Here is a 17,101-nt window from a genome sequence, read left to right on the forward strand (position 1 = left end):
TTTTTAAATATATCCTTCATATCTTCCCTTTTCCTCCTTTCCTCCAGGCTATACATACTCAGATATTTAAGTCTATCCCAATATGCTTTATTTGAAGACCATTGACCATTTTAATAGCTGCCCTCAGGTCTGACTCTATTCAGCTTATATATGCTTTTGAAAGTGTTGTCATCAGAATTGTACACAATACTCTAAATGTTATGCTGAGTTACTGCAAAACCAATGGCATTTTAAATGAATGTGAAAGAGCAGCCAGTCATCCAGCCAAACACACCTCTAAAAGAAATTCCACCTTTCAAAAGCTGTTCAATGGAAATGATGTTTATTTCATAAAATATGATAATTTTATTCCAATTAACTGATAACTAATGGGAGAGTTCTAAAAATGTTTTTTGAAGTTTAAGAATTAAGAGTAAGCTTTGTTTTCCTTTCGAGGTATTGGACTTTCCATTTTTCATATGTGTTTTAATATAAAAACGCAGAGTCTTTTGATCAGTAAACCTTCACAATCGTATTACTCTGCATGCCTGCAGTTTATTGTTCCCTCAATAACAGAAGAACGAGGAGTTTACATTTAAGGAGTCCATTAATTTATTTCGGTCTACAAATTCAAGATAACGCACAAATCATTTTGCCAGAGATAAGATGCCCTCCAAATGACCCTGTTCAAGTTTTCTACCATTCTTTCTGTAGCTTGTACAACCTTTAGAGTGACACTGTCTAAATTATTCTACACTGTCCATAAGGTGCTTATAAATTAAGTTGAAGCTGTCACTTGCCTTTGTTGAGAAAAGAAGATATGGGTCTTATTTTCTCAGGTTGCATGTATTTAGCATTTTAAAATGTCACAATCATCAAAATTAAATAATCCCACACAGTAGGAATGATAAGCATGCAGCAGTTTGCTTCTGGAACTGTGCCTGTATATTGTTTCGCAATCAGAGGTGAGGGAAAATATGGAAGTTTAATTAATGTCTTCCGATTCCTCCCCGTTTATCACAGAGGAAGATGAATGTGCCAAAGCTGACAATGGAGGGTGCGAGCAGCGCTGCGTGAACACACTGGGCAGCTACAAGTGTTCTTGTGATCCTGGCTACGAACTTGGACCAGACAAGAAAAGCTGTGAAGGTATATGGCAAAACTTTGCAAAAAAGTGTTTACAGCAAATAGAAGACCAGTTCATGTCATGCCCCTGCTACTTGATAAAGTAGTATCAGCATATATTAGTGCTAAGATTATTTTAGCTGTACTGATGTAGAAACTGTATCACTGATGCACATTATGCAACAGAAAATATAGTTTGCATTGATGTATTTTCTTGGGTTGATGTTTTTGGTTACATTGATACCTGTTACACAAGCAAATGACCTGTTGGCAATAATCAAAACTTTTTACCCATGTAGAAATGGGATTAGATTGTTGACCCTTGTGAATGTGGCTAAGAGTAAACACACTGGATGACGGCACATACCCATAGCTGCACTGAAAGTGAGTGGTGCTGGGGGCAGAGTTAGATTGAAGTCAGGAAAGAATTCATGGGGATTTCATTTTTTTTTTAAACAACATGCTTACTTTCAACATATACTTTTTGCAAGTGCACCAAAGCAGGTACAAACTACCCATGGCTAAAAGCCTGGCCCAGATTTTCAAAGGAAAAACTCTAAGAGAAATTTCCCTTTGAAACATGCTTACTGTCCAGTGGCAATTTTTAAAATCTTCAGTAGCCCACCTTTATTGAAAAGTACATGCTTACCCACTATATCTATGGACCTTGTGGCCAGTCTTTATAATGAAGCAACCTAAACAGTTTCCCTCTGAGAACTGTCCACAAGAACAGACAAAAATGTGCATGTATACTTTGCACCTCCTATGTCCACTGGCAGAGGAATCGGGGGGGAAACATTGCATATACATTTGAAAATCCAAATGTGCTCATGTGTACTCCCCCTACCAAAACACACCTCCAAAATGCCTCTTTTTAATCCAGCTAAAAGTATGTAAATTGTGGAAATTCACAAGTACTTTTAGCTGTGCGGATGGAGACAATTTTAAAACAGGGCAGTCTAACCAGATAACTACTTAGTTATGTAGCTAAATCCCTTTGAAAATTGTCCTATAAATATTTTTGATGCACATATTTTGGAGTCCATATTCAGCTGCTTAGCAGCTAGATAAGTTACATCAATCTGGCTAACTTAACCAGGATATTCAGCGGCACAGAAGCACTGTTGAATATACCTGGCTTTCTTAAAAGTTAGTCGGATAAGTATATCCGGTCAGCTTTAGACCTGCCTGCAGCACAGCCAGAGTTAACGGTTAGGTTCACTGGCTAACTCTTTTCAGTTAAATGTGTAAATGGCGTGTGAATATCTACTCTTTTGAGTTTTAAAGCATGGATCTCATACTTAGGCTCCTCCATTCCTTTGAAAGAAGAGGGAAAATGGGAGTCCAGGAGTACATCGTAAGCCTTTATTGTTCTGTTATGTAGAAACGTAGAAAATGATGGCAGAAAAGGACCAACAGTCCATCCAGTCTGCCCAGCAAGCTTATGGAAGCATCTGCTGCGCCATACAGGTCACCCCTTTATTTAGTTTCCCAAGCCTTCAAAGTCAAGGCCCTTGTTGGTTGCTGTCTGAGTCCAATTCCCTGTTACCTCTTGCATTGAAGCAGAGAGCAATGTTGGAGTTGCATCCAAAGTGTCAGGCTTATTGGTTAAGGGTAGTAACAGCTGCATTAGCAAGTTACCCCATGCTTATTTGTTTTCCCAGACCATAAAATCCAAATTCTTTGTTGGTTGCTATTGTGCTTGGAGGTGGATCCTTGCCCTGGAGCAGTGGAGAATGTCTCCCTGTTATGGACCTGGAAGCACCTGCCCCCAGGGGGAGGAGCACAGGAGAAGCAGAGGCTAGGATGAGCTTTACCACTGGAAGCCCGTGGTCCCCCCTGGTGGAGCCCATAGGGACCCGGGCCACTTGGACTTAGGTGGGCCTCACAGGGAGGCATGCCCATGAACAGCAAGGGAGTGCGGTCAGTCACTAGGCTGTAGGTCTGGAGGAGCAAGGAATGCCCATACAGCGTAGGTGATGACAAGGCAAGGAACAAGCCAGAATCAGGAGATGTGGTCAATGGCAGCCGGGGTCAGAATCCGAGGATCAGTCCGAGGAGTAGTCAACGAAGCAGGGGTCAGGTTCCAGAAGTCAGATGAGGTCACAAGAGGCAGAGGTCAGGATCCAGGCAGTGAACAGAATGGTCAAGGAGCAGGCCGAGGTCAGTACCAGAGGGTACTACCTGGGGAGACAGGACAGACAGACGCTGGAACAGAAGGACGCTGGAACAAAAGGATGCTGAACAAGACTGGAACAGTAGGATGCTGGAACAAGGCTGGAACAGTAGGATCCTGGAACAAGGCTGGAACAAGACTGGAACTAGACTGGAACAAGATTGTAAACGCGGAGACAAACTAGTACACTTACAGTGCCGACCCGATTGCCAAGGCAAGGAAGTGCAGGCAGAGACTTCCTTATAACGTACGTTCAATCAGGGTGTGCTGCGAAGCTAGGACCTGCCGCTGGCCCTACAAGAGGCTGGGTGGTCTGCACACGCACATGTAGGGGTGTGGCCAACGCCACTGGGGACGCCTAACTCCGGTGTGATGCCTGGTGTGCAGTGGAAGGCCTGGTGACTGCCGCTGTGGGACGCCGAGGCCTGGAGGAGCTTGTGGCTGCTGCTGGGGAGGCTGACCCATGACCTGCAGAGGAGCTAGCAAGGTGAGCAGGCCTGTGCATGGTCCAGGTGTGGATGGGTGTGCAACAGTTGCTGTCTGAATCTAGTTTCCTTTTTCCTCTCTTCCCCCTGCCATTAAAGCAGAGAGCAATCATGTAGTTGCATTAACAGTATGAAAGCTTGTTGGTTAAAAAAAAATCTAAAAATAAAATAAATAAAGGGTAAGATCATCTCCAATTAGTCGACTTCCAATGCAGCCCATAGAGAATTGCTGCTTAGAACTGAGGCAAATTCTGCCCTGTGTATCATACTTATTGTGGTGAGTTGTGAACAGGCATTATATTGGTGGTAGCAGGAAACTTCCAACAGGATATCCTTGGTATTCTCAATATATATCCATTTTATTTTCTCATAGAAAAGCACAAAAGGGTCTATATTCAAAGGCATTTAGGGAGGTGACTTGTGAATTATCTGGCTAAATGGCAACTTTAATTTTTTTGGAACTTATCTAGCTAAGGGGTCATTTATCAAAGTGATATATGGTGTTTGCACATGTGTTAAAGTGTTTTCACATGCAAAAAATGCCTTTAACGCATTCAAAAACACCATTCAAGTGTGTGAAAGCACCATAACGTGTGATGCGATGCAAATGAGAAAAAGGGAGGGATTTTTGGCCAAGTGGGCTGGGCTTATAGTTTTGTGAAGTTGTATTGCTTGGCTTTAATGTGAACTGTAATTACACCATTTTTATTTGTGGTTAAGTTCCTGGAGAGCCAGCCTAGCTAGCAGGACTCTCCTACTACCACTGGGGGAGAGGAGTGAGTGGGAGAGGAAGTGAGTGAGAGAGAGCCTACATGTAATTTCCTTATACTATATAAGTTTTTATATCTCTATGGGAGGCCTTCCTAGTAACTCGAGGTGAGGTTTAGGTATTAGTGTAGGGGTTAGGGGCCACTTTGACATTCAAAGTGAGACGTAAGAACAGAGCAGTGCTCTCTTGTGAAGATTTGATGACGTTAGGAATGAGGAAACTCACCCAAAGATGAGATTTGTGCAATGTTCTCTCAACCTAGCTTGATGTTACCCAGGTAGAGAATCTATCAAGCTAGGTTGAGAGAACATTGCACAAATCTCATCTTTGGGTGAGTTTCCTCACTCCAAACGTCATCAAATCTTCACAAGAGAGCTATTCATATGTCTCACTTTGAATGTCAAAGTGGCCCCTATCCCCTACATTAATACCTAAACCTCACCTCAAGTTACTAGGTGGGCCTCCCATAGAGATATAAATACCTAGCTAGTGTGAGCACATCATGGCTAGTCTTTCTCTCTCTCTCTCTCTCTCTCTCTCTCTCATATATATCCCCCCAGTGGCTGGATGTAGGAAATACAACAATTCTGGCAGTTATCACACATTGCACAGGTATTAGCATAAACTGCCTATTACCCTAAAACACACAGTTTTTCTATTGCATGCAATAAATCCAGGCCTAAAGTTTTACTGGATTTCTAATTTTCCACTAAAATGTAGCCAGATAATGTAAGGGTGTTCCAGGGCTGTTTCTGGGCAGAGAAAGACAGGCAACAAAATCTGGAAAGCTAAGAGAAGCTAGAAAAGTAGTACAAAATGCAAAAAGTCAAATAGAAAAAAATAGCAAATAAGGTAAAAATGGATACAAGACTTTTTTTTTTAGATATATTAATGATAGAAGGAGGTACAAAAAGACATTTCAAAACTCAAAGGGGAAAGGGAGGAAATTGTAGATGTTGATGAGGAAAAAGTGAAATTGCTTAACAAATATTTATTTTTGGTGTTCACTATGGAAGGACCAGGTGTAGGACCACATAAAATGAACACAAATAAGACTGGAAGAGAGGTAAATATTAATCAATAGCTAACTAAACAATTTAGTTAAGGTAATGGGGCCAGATGGGATATATCTGAGGGCTGTAAGGTAGGGATGTGAATCGTTTTAGGACGATTAAAATTATCGTCCGATAATTTTAATATCGTCTTAAACCGTTATGGAACACAATACAATACAGATTCTAACGATTTATCGTTATAAATCGTTAGAATCGTGAGCCGGCACACTAAAACCCCCTAAAACCCACCCCCGACCCTTTAAATTAAATCCCCCACCCTCCCCAAACCCCCCCCCCATAACTTAAATAACCTGCGGGTCCAGCGGCGGTCCGGAACGGCAGCGGTCCGGAACGGGCTCCTGCTCCTGAATCTTGTCGTCTTCAGCCGGCGCCATTTTCCAAAATGGCGCCGAAAAATGGCGGCGGCCATAGACGAAAAAGATTGGACGGCAGGAGGTCCTTCCGGACCCCCGCTGGACTTTTGGCAAGTCTCGTGGGGGTCAGGAGGCCCCCCACAAGCTGGCCAAAAGTTCCTGGAGGTCCAGCGGGGGTCAGGGAGCGATTTCCCGCCGCGAATCGTTTTCGTACGGAAAATGGCGCCGGCAGGAGATCGACTGCAGGAGGTCGTTCAGCGAGGCGCCGGAACCCTCGCTGAACGACCTCCTGCAGTCGATCTCCTGCCGGCGCCATTTTCCGTACGGAAAATGGCGCCGGCCATACGCGTATGGCCGGCGCCATTTTCCATACGAAAACGATTCGCGGCGGGAAATCGCTCCCTGACCCCCGCTGGACCTCCAGGAACTTTTGGCCAGCTTGTGGGGGGCCTCCTGACCCCCACGAGACTTGCCAAAAGTCCAGCGGGGGTCCGGAAGGACCTCCTGCCGTCCAATCTTTTTCGTCTATGGCCGCCGCCATTTTTCGGCGCCATTTTGGAAAATGGCGCCGGCTGAAGACGACAAGATTCAGGAGCAGGAGCCCGTTCCGGACCGCTGCCGTTCCGGACCGCCGCTGGACCCGCAGGTTATTTAAGTTATTTGGGGGGGGGTTCGGGAGGGTGGGGGATTTAATTTAAAGGGTCGGGGGTGGGTTTTAGGGGGTTTTAATGTGCCGATTTTTCGATTTTTCGATTAATGGGCCAAGCATAACGATTAGCGACGTGTAAGAAAAGACTAGGTAAGGAATTTAGAGAAGTTCTAACAGCTCCCCTGGCTGACCTTTTCAGGGCTTCTTTAGATTTGGGACTAGTTCTGGAGGACTAGAGACAGACAGATATGGTTCCTATTCATAAAAGTGGAAATAAGGAAGAGGCTGGGAGCTACAGGCTGGTTGGTCTACCCTCTGTGGTGAGCAAATGAATAAAATTGTCATTAAAACAGAGGATAGTGCAGTTTCTGGAATCCAGTGGATAGCAAGATCCAAACAGCATGGTAGTACTTGTCAGGTAAATCTGGTTAATTTCTTTTACTACGTGACCAGAGAGATGGATTAAGGGAGAGCACTATATGTAGTATACTTAGATTTCAGTAAGCCTTTAATATGGTTCTGCATATGTTACTTATAAATAAATTGAGCACTCTTGGAGTGGACCCTAGAATGAAAGACTAGTTACAGTCTGGTTGAGTGAGAGGTAACATAGTGTAGTAGTAAATGGAGTTCACTCTGAGGTGGGAGGGATTACTAGTGGAGTTCCTTAATGATCAATCCTTAGACCAGTTCTTTTAAACATTTTCATCAGTGATATTGTGGAAGGATTATAAGAAAAGGTTTGTCTTTTTGCAGATGATACCAAATTCTGCAATAAGGTAGACAGCCAGGAAGGTGTAGAAAATATGGATCTAGCGAACCTTGAGGAATGGTCTATGGTCTGGAAGCTAAGATTTAATGCTAAAAAGTGCAGTTATGCATTTAGGATACAAACCCCCAAGGGAAATGTACAGTATTGGAGGTGAAATTCTTTTAGGTATAAAAGAAGAGCAGGATCTCGGGGTGTTTGTATCTGGTGATCTTAAGGTGGCTAAACTGGCGAATAAAGTGACAGCTAAAGTCAGAAAGATGGTTGGCTGCATAAGGAAAGGAATATTTAACAGAAACAGAAGGTGATATTTCCCTTCTATCTGACCCTGGTGAGACCTCATTTAGAATATTATGTACAATTTTGGAGACTATACCTTCAAAAGAATATAAACCAGTTAGAGTTGGTCCAGAGGATGACTCTTAAAATGGTTAGTGGTTTTCATTCTAAAGCACTAAAGCATATGGGGACAAACTTAACGATCTAAACATGTATTACCATTGAAGAAAGGTGAGATAGGAGAGATATAATAAAGACATTTGAATATCTTCATGGTTTCCATCCACAGGAGGTAGGCCTCTTTCAATGGAATGCAGGCCCTAGAAAGAGGGATCATGGGATGAGGGTGAAAGGGGGTAGATAGATTCAGGAGTAATCTTAGGAAATATTTTTTAAAGAGAGGGTAGCGGATATATAAAACAGCCTCCCAGTGGAGAGGGCTGAGACAAAAGTGATATCTGAATTCAAGAAAGCATGGGATAAACACAGGGGATCTCTGATGGAGTGTTGGGAATTATACAGCTAAATTAATCGGGGGTATGGGCAGACTAGATGAGCCATACATTTTTTTTGCTGCCGTCATGTTTCTATATGGTAAAGTTATGCAATATTCAGAACTAGCTCGATAATTTAATCGGCTAACTCTTATGCCATTGATAGCCCTAACGTCAACTGGATAAATTTATCCGGCTATCCTTAAGATTGGCATGTATGTTCAATAGTGCATTTGTATCACTGAAGTTTTCACCAAAGTTAACTGGATAAGTTTACTGGTTAACACTGAAAGCTAGCCAGTGGCTGAAAATGGACCCCATGGATATTAACACATGTGCTTTCAATCTGGCCAGTAGGTGTTACTATTAAGTACTGGATGAACTCCTTTCATCTGAAGGCAATGAATGTATACCCTGAAGCATCCCAGCCTCTACTGCCCCAGGAAGTAACCCAGACCCCATAGCTGGTAGTGTACAGTACTGCTACTAAGCTATTGAACTGGCCCCCTAAAATAATATTAACATTTCCTTTTGTATAGCCAGATAGACTCAGGACCAATGGGTATAGTGCACTCCTGATAGCAGATGGGAGACGGAGTCAGATTTCAAAACTGATGTCAGCCTACATATACCTGTGCAGGAAGCTCAGCTCTTCAGTATTTCTCCGTCTCCTAAGCAGATAGGGACACTACACACACTAGAATAGTGTTAGAAACTTTAAACCAAAGAAGAAAGAAAACTTACCACTAGAAGAAGAGCCCCGCTCTCCTGCAGTGATACCTAAGGGGCCCTCCCCCAGTCAAGGTGATTTCTGAGATCCCTCAGAGGCAAGCCTAGGTCCGGTAGCCGGCTCCCAGCATGGACTTAGCCCCCTGGGTGGCTGAGAGGCAGTGGGTGCAGAATCGAGCGTGGCGGTAAAAGTAACTCCCTCTCCCCCCGCAGCAGGAGACTGCCGGGCACGAGACCGGGAAATGCCGAGACCAGGTAAGGTAGAAACCTCTCTTAAGTCTCCGGTCTCGAGGCTTGAATAGCTGCACAGATCATAAGAACATAAGAACATGCCATGCTGGGTCAGACCAAGGGTCCATCAAGCCCAGCATCCTGTTTCCAACAGAGACCAAACCAGGCCACAAGAACCTGGCAATAACCCAAACACTAAGAAGATCCCATGCTACTGATGCAATTAATAGCAGTGGCTATTCCCTAAGTAAACTTGATTAATAGCCGTTAATGGACTTCTCCTCCAAGAACTTATCCAAACCATTTTTTAACCCAGCTACACTAACTGCACTAACCACATCCTCTGGCAACAAATTACAGAGCTTTATTGTGCGTTGAGTGAAAAAGAATTTTCTCTGATTAGTCTTAAATGTGCTACTTGCTAACTTCATGGAATGCCCCCTAGTCCTGCTATTACTCGAAAGTGTAAATAATCGATTCACATCTACTCGTTCAAGACCTCTCATGATCTTAAAGACCTCTATCATATCCCCCTCAGCCGTCTCTTCTCCAAGCTGAACAGCCCTAACTTCATCCTTTCCGGTGTCTGTTAAATCGGATTGAGCAGCCCCATCTGGGCTAGACCCTGATCCGGTGCGAGGGTCCACAAACGTGGAGACCCTCCGTGGGGTCGCCATCTTGTCCATGTGGTCTTCGGTGCTATTTCCTCCTCTTGACCACCGTATTGTCTGATCAGCTGAGCCGTGCGCACAGCGGCTCACTCAACCGACTTGTGCGCACAGCTGTGCGCACATCTGTGCTGTGCACACAGCGATGCGCATAACGGTGCTGGGTGCATAGCAGTCCACATAAATGGCCCGAGCGCACAAATATTGCTGTGCACTCAGTGGCACGCACATCTCAGCGGCGCGCACATCTTTACGCATTCCGCATGCGCATTCTTGGCGTAACTGGAGTGCACAACCAAGCCTCCCGGCGTGCACACCTACATGCACAGACGAGTTTTGAAGCTCCCCACAAGCACAAACCATGGCACCAGCTGCCAAGAAGGCCAAGGGACAAGCCCTCTGCCCAGCCTGCCACCTGAGAGATGTGCAACCTGAAGTGGCCTCCTCCCTATGCCAGCAGTGCAAAGAGGCTCAGAGGAAACGAAAGCAAGGTCCTTCATAGCCAGTAGAGGGATCCGGATCCACTAATGATAGTACCCCTGACCTCTGAATCTCCAACTCGGCATCTACACAGGAAGGCACCTCTGGGGCCTCCACTATAACGCTGCCTGGAATCAACATGGACCCAGGGACTTTTACCTGGTTGGAATTCTTCAAAGGGCTATAAACCCTTGTCCAAGCGCACTCAGTACTGGCTGTGACTCAGTCCCAGTCACCACCAGAAGTGCAAGACATTCCAAGCACCTCTCGGGTCCTTCGAGACGTGCCCTTCCTAAGCAAGAGCCTCCCTACCAGGGATACAGACACCTCGGAGGACGAGGCTGACTACCTGGAGGAAGTAGAAATCCCCCCAGGGATGGAACCATATCGAACCATGCTGCAATTCTTCTCCAAAGATGAGTTACCAGCTCTTGTGTCCAGACCCTGAAGACGCTGGACATTCCAGGCACTGACACTACAGTGGAACCAAAGATAAACCCCATCTTGGTCTCCCTCCATCAGGCCTCATGCTATTTTCCAATATTGCAAGCCATATGGCAACTGATTGACCTGGGATGGAATGCCCCAGAGGCCAGCTGCAAAGGAGGATGGGCCCTATATCCCCTGGTACCTGCGGCTAAGGAACTCCTGCGGTTCCTGAAGGTGGACGCCATGGTCTGCACAACCTCCAAGTGCACGACCATTCCCATTGAGGGAGGAGCGGCACTAAAGGATGCCCAGGACAGATGACTGGAATCCATCCTTAAACAGTCCTTTGACGTAGCAGCAATGATTCTTCAGATCGCTTCCTGCTGCGCCCTGGTGGCATGTTTTTGCTTGTTCCTCTCCAGAGATGCAACCACGCCCAGTGAGACTATGGAATCTTCGGTATCCTTCCTCATGGATGTGACCTCAGACCTAGTCTGCACCTCAGTCAGGAACGTCGCCTCAGCAGTGGCAGCCAGAGGACATCTATGGCTCCGAAATTGGTCAGCCGACGTGACATCCAAAGCAAACCTCACGAGGATGCCCTTTAAAGGATCTTTCTTTTTCGGAAGCAAATTGGAGAAGCTAGCCAACAAATGGGGTGAATCTCCAGTACCTCGTCTACTGGAGGACAGGAACAAAAGAAATAAGCTCTCCTCCCTCTTAAGAACCAAGGGCAGAGGAGCTCAGCGCTTTAGACCATACAAGAACACACACTACCAAGCACCTCACCCCGCAGGCAGGGCTCAGTCCTTTCGGAACAGACACAACAAGAGGGGAGCAGGCTCAGGTACAGGCCCCGGCCGCACCCCACAATGAGAATCAGCAGACCCATCCACAGGAAGAAGTCATAGGGGGCAGACTTACCCTCTTCTACCAAAGATGGGTCGAGATAACATCAGACAAGTGGGTCCTAACCATCATTCGAGAGGAATACTATCTGGAGATCCACAGCATCCCTCCAGACAAATTTGTGAGATCACCATGCCACTCCCACTCCAAGAAGACAGCAGTGGAAACCACACTGGCAAGGCTACTCAGCTTAAAGGTGATAACCTCAGTTCCCTCACACCAACAAAAGTCTGGTCACTATTCCATCTATTTTATTGTTCCCAAGAAGGAAGGAACATTCCGGCCCATCCTGGACCTCAACACCATCAATCATTAACTGAGGGTACCTCACTTCCACATGGAAACCCTATGCTCAGTCATAAGGGCAGTACAGCCGGAAGAATTCCTGACCTCAATGGATCTATCTGAAGCCTATCTCCATATCCCGGTCCATCATGACCATCAGCGCTTCCTACGCTTTGTGATACTGGACCATCATTACCAGTTCCAAACGCTACCCTTTGGACTAGCTACCGCCCCTCGGACCTTCACCCCTTACAATCCCTCATTCCTACCCCCTCCTTCGGAATTCCTTGTTACCCCTAAAAGCCAACTCTTATCAGTTCTTACCAGTTTTGACACGTTACTCCCCATGCTTAAGCTGTATCCAAGTTTTTATCTCCCCCTGTTCTATGTAAGACAACTTTGTCACTGTTTTATGTTGCAATGTAAACCGGAGTGATAATTAACTCTGTTATTTGAACTTTGGTATAGAAAAGTTATAAATAAATAAATAAATAGATAGATAAAATCATGGTGGTAGTGGCGGCAACACTGAGGAAAGAAGGAATCCTCGTACATTCTTACCTGGATGATTGGCTGATCAGGGCAAAATCTCCAGAGTCAAGAATCTGCTGCAGAATCTCGGGTGGGTCGTCAACACAGCCAAGAGCTGCTTGCAACCCTCCCAATTGCTAGAGTACCTGGGAGTCCGGTTCGAGACCAAGCAGGACAAGGTTGTCCTTCCCCCTCCAAGGAGAAGGAAACCGATGGGTCAGCTGCAAAAACTGTTAACTATGCTCATCCCAAGGTATGGGACTACCTCCAAGTCCTCAGTCTCATGACATCAACCCTAGAAGTTGTTCCATGAGCAACGGCCCACATGTGCCCACTACAACATTCCCTACTGTCACGAAGGAACCCGATGTCCCAGAACTACTCCATTCTCCTCCAGCTACCAGCAGAGTTTCAGACCCAGCTCCAGTGTTGGCTTCAGGAAGACCATCTGAGCAAGGGAGTAAAACTATCCCCACTGAACTGGATCTTGATCACCACGGATGTGAACCTGCGAGGATGGGGAGCCCATTTTCAGGACCTGACGGCCCAGGGACAATGGGACAAGGAGGAGGCGGGATGGAACATAAACTGACTGGAAGCCCAAGCAGTCAGACTAGCCTGTCTATGATTTGGCCACAAACTCCGGGGCAAATCTGTCAGAGACATGTCAGACAACATCACAGCCGTTGCCTACATTAACCACCAGGGAGGAACCAGAAGCTTACAGGTGTTCCTGGAGATAGTCCCACTCATGGCGTGGGCAGAAATAAACCTGCAAGTGATCTCAGCCTCCTACATTGCGGGAAAAGACAACGTCTCTCCGGACTACATCAGCAGAGAGAGCCTAGACCCAGGGGAATGGACGCTGTCAACCACAGCCTTCCAATTGAGAGTAAACTGCTGGGGAACCCCAGCCATGAATCTACTAGCAACACTGTTCAACGCCCAAGTTCTCAAGTTCTTCAGCCGCAGACGAGAACCACAATCCTGGAGAATCGACACCCTCATCCAGACCTGGCCACAGGAAGACCTGCTGTATGCCTTTCCCCCATGGCCACTACTGGGAAGGATCATCCACAAGATAGAAAACCACAGGGGGCTAGTACTCCTAGTGGCCCTGGACTGACCAAGAAGGCCATGGTACGCAGACATGCGAAGACTTCTTGCTGGGAACCCTCTGTGCCTACCTCCACACGGGGACCTTCTCCGGCAAGGACGATCCTCCACGAAGACCCAACTCGATTCTCTTTTACGGTCTGGCCCTTGAGAGAACTCACCTGAAGAAAAGCGGATACTCTAAGGCAGTGATTGACACCTTGCTTCTAGCATGCAAGTTATCCACATCACTAGCTTACATATGAATATGGAGAGTATTCGAAGCCTGGTGTGAGGACCGCGAGATCCTTCTGTGGACAGTCAAAATCCCCATGATCCTGGAATTTCTGCAGGACGGCTTGAAGAAGGGGGCTGTTTCTTAACTCCCTCAAGGTCCAGGTGGCCACCCTGGCCTGCTTCAGAGCCAAAGTGGACGGCATCAGTCTATCAACCCATCCAGATGTTTCTCCCTTCCTGAGAGGGATAAAACAAATCCGACCACCATTAAAGTAGCCAGTGCCCCTATGGAATCTCAATCTGGTACTAGACTTCCTAGCGGGAACTTCCTTCAGACCAACACGCGGACTGTCACTACGGCTCCTGATCTTGAAGACTGCACTCCTAGTGGCAATTTGATCAGCCCGTCGCATCTCCGAGCTTCAAGCACTATCCTGTCAGGAACCATTCCCCAGGTTCACACCGGGAGCCATACAGCTACACACTGTCCCCTCCTTCCTACCGAAAGTGGTTTCTCAATTTCATCTAAACCAAACCATCTCGCTGCCATTCCCAGACGAACATAAGGACTCAGAAGTCTCATGCCTTCTTTGCCATCTAAATGTCAGCAGACTCCTAGACTGATACCTGGAAATATCGTAATCTGTGCGAAAGACGGACCACCTATTCGTCCTTCACAGTGGGAAGAAACAGAGGGAAGCGGCCTCGTGGGAAACCATAGCCCGCTGGATCAAAGAAGTAATCAAGGCGGCCTATGTAAGGCAGGGAAGCCCCCACCTCTGCAAGTCAAGGCCAATTCAACAAGGGCCCAGGCAGTGTCCTGGGTGGAAACCAAGATGCTGTTGCCCGCCGAGATCTGTCGGGCAGTGATGTTGTCCTCCATACACACCTTCTCCAGGTTCTACCACCTGGATGTCCAGGCCCAGGAGGACACAACCTTTGCAAGGGCAGTACTAAGTGGGCCATGGGCAGCCTCCCGCCCTCTTCGGGAGTAGCTTTTATACATCCCATTGGTTCTGAGTCCATCTGGCTACATGCTAGGAAATGGAGAAATTACTTACCTGATAATTTTGTTTTCCTTAGTGTAGACAGATGGACTCAGCACCCCACCCAAGGCTGACCCAGAATCCGGGAACCTCGAGTGACAAACCCCGAGAACAAGACAAGCACGGGTAAGCCAGATATTACTCCTAGTTCAAGACACCCATAGTTGCCGGGTGTCGGTGTTACCCGATTGAGTGCACTGGCGGTCCACAATTTGGAAATCAGTGGAAACAGCCCTAGTTAATGAAGTTAATCAAGTCAACCAAGTTAATCAAGTTATGAAAGCACACATATATCCACAATTGCTTTTTGAGGAGAATACTGAAGAGCTGAGCTTCCTGCATGGATATATGTAGGCTGACGTCAGTTTTGAAATCTCACTCCATCTCCCATCTGCTATCAGGAGTACACTATACCCATTGGTCCTGAGTCCATCTGTCTACACTAAGGAAAACGAAATTATCAGGTAAGTAATTTCTCCATTACAATTATCTTGTTTAGCTTTATCTTATTTTAGAAAACCCAAATGAGAAATTTATAACAGTAGTGATGACCTTCAAAGATAAACATTTCCTGTTGATAATGCCCTGTCAAATTTAGAGCCTTTGGCTTTTCTTCTAGCCCTAAAATCCTTCCACCATGACAATAACAGACAGGAAATGTCATTTCTAATGATCATTGTGATTTAATTGTTTCATTTTTTTCTGGGCAGTTTTGAAAGATTTGTGATTTCAGAAGGTCATTCAATGAGCTCTGAAGAACCTCAAGTCACTCCTGTTTCCCCAGTTGAATAACACTGCCCAGTAGAATATAATATTGGGTAAAAGACAGTGATAATGCTTAAAACAGATTTATGCTGCACAACCAATAAGAATCAGGGGTGATTTTTTTTTTTATAGTGAATATAGTGTCCATCCAGTATCAAGTTCTTGCATTTTGTAGGTGAAGTAAAATTATGATAGAGTATTGACTGAGTACTTGTATAGAATGTTGTTACCTATTCAAATTCAAGGTTCCTTGATAACTGATGTGCCCACACAATTTTTCTTTGTAGCCGTCATAGACTGGAAAGAATGTAAATGCATCCTTGTACATGTTGGTAGAGCTTGCATATGCCTTGATGTTGATAGACAGCTCGTTATGTTTAATTTATGCTTTACAAGACTTGATGGTGGGGAATGGAGAAGGGTCCTGGCTAGGAGCTGAGCTGGTAAGAACCAAAGAAGATGACAATGCCTGTAGAAAGGGCAGAAGTCAATAATCTTAACAGAATTTAAATTTGCTTAGGACTGATATTGAGGACAGAGTGGGAACAAGATTGGGAGTCTGGGAAAAAAGATGTATGTGTGGTATGTGTGTGGTCAAGGGTGAGTTGATGTTTGCTTAAGCATGGAAATGTGTATATGCTCACCTACCTAAACTGGTAGAGAACCAGAGAGGAAGATAACTGGGAAGATTGGGTGAGTCATTTGGTAATTATATGGCATCATCTACTTTATTTCAATATTACTGTTTTATGCCCTCCTCCACCAGCATTTTTAAAGAATCACCATGAGATGGCAGTCTACAGTGTACCTCTGTGTTTCTGTTTGTAATAATCAAGGGAAACTGGCAAAGAGATGATGCCTTTCTTCCTTTCAATTTGATTACAGCTGCTTGTGGAGGACTACTAACAAAGATGAATGGGACTATAACTACGCCAGGGTGGCCTAAAGAATACCCTCCAAACAAACACTGTGTGTGGCAGGTGGTGGCTCCCAATCAGTACAGAATTTCTATGAAGTTTGAACATTTTGAATTAGAGGGCAATGAAGTAAGTAAACACTGGCTGGAACATCAGTAACCAGATTAATTATACTGTAGGATAGTTGTGCAGTTAAGCTGCAGGGTACAAACTCCACCTGTTCCCTGATAGTACACTAAGACATAGATAGGTTTACATTTTGCAATTTGCATGTACAATTGTTTGTTTAATGAAGCATTATTTCACAATAGCTGATCTGATTTTTATTACATGGAAATAATACTCAGGCATGGGCAGATAATACTAAGTAATTTGTTTTGAGCCAGTTTATAACATCTCACATTTTTGGACAGATTTTCCATTCTTGAATTCAAATCTCATGTTTGATCCTTACTGGGCCCTATTAAGAAGCAGCTCCTGGAAGCAGACTGCCTGCTAGGGTCAAGAAAGGGCCAGTCCAATGCGAGTTTGCTGCTGTGAGTTGTTCTAAAGGCAATAAAGCAAAAAAACAACAGATTGCCTTTGACAAATATATTTATTTATTTACTTATTTTATTGTGTTCTA

General features: G+C 45.2%; 1 protein-coding gene across 1 annotated transcript in view; it reads left to right on the forward strand.

Moving 5' to 3' along the window:
• The window catches only part of TLL1 (tolloid like 1), a 586,556-nt gene that overhangs the window by 501,935 nt on the left and 67,520 nt on the right, over positions 1–17,101 (forward strand). The window contains 2 exon segments of the mRNA XM_029571633.1: positions 1,003–1,128; positions 16,445–16,605. Of these exon segments, the coding sequence (XP_029427493.1) occupies positions 1,003–1,128; positions 16,445–16,605 (287 nt within the window).

This window comes from Rhinatrema bivittatum, chromosome 1 (genome assembly GCF_901001135.1).
Source record: "Rhinatrema bivittatum chromosome 1, aRhiBiv1.1, whole genome shotgun sequence".
Taxonomy (NCBI): Eukaryota; Metazoa; Chordata; class Amphibia; order Gymnophiona; family Rhinatrematidae; genus Rhinatrema; species Rhinatrema bivittatum.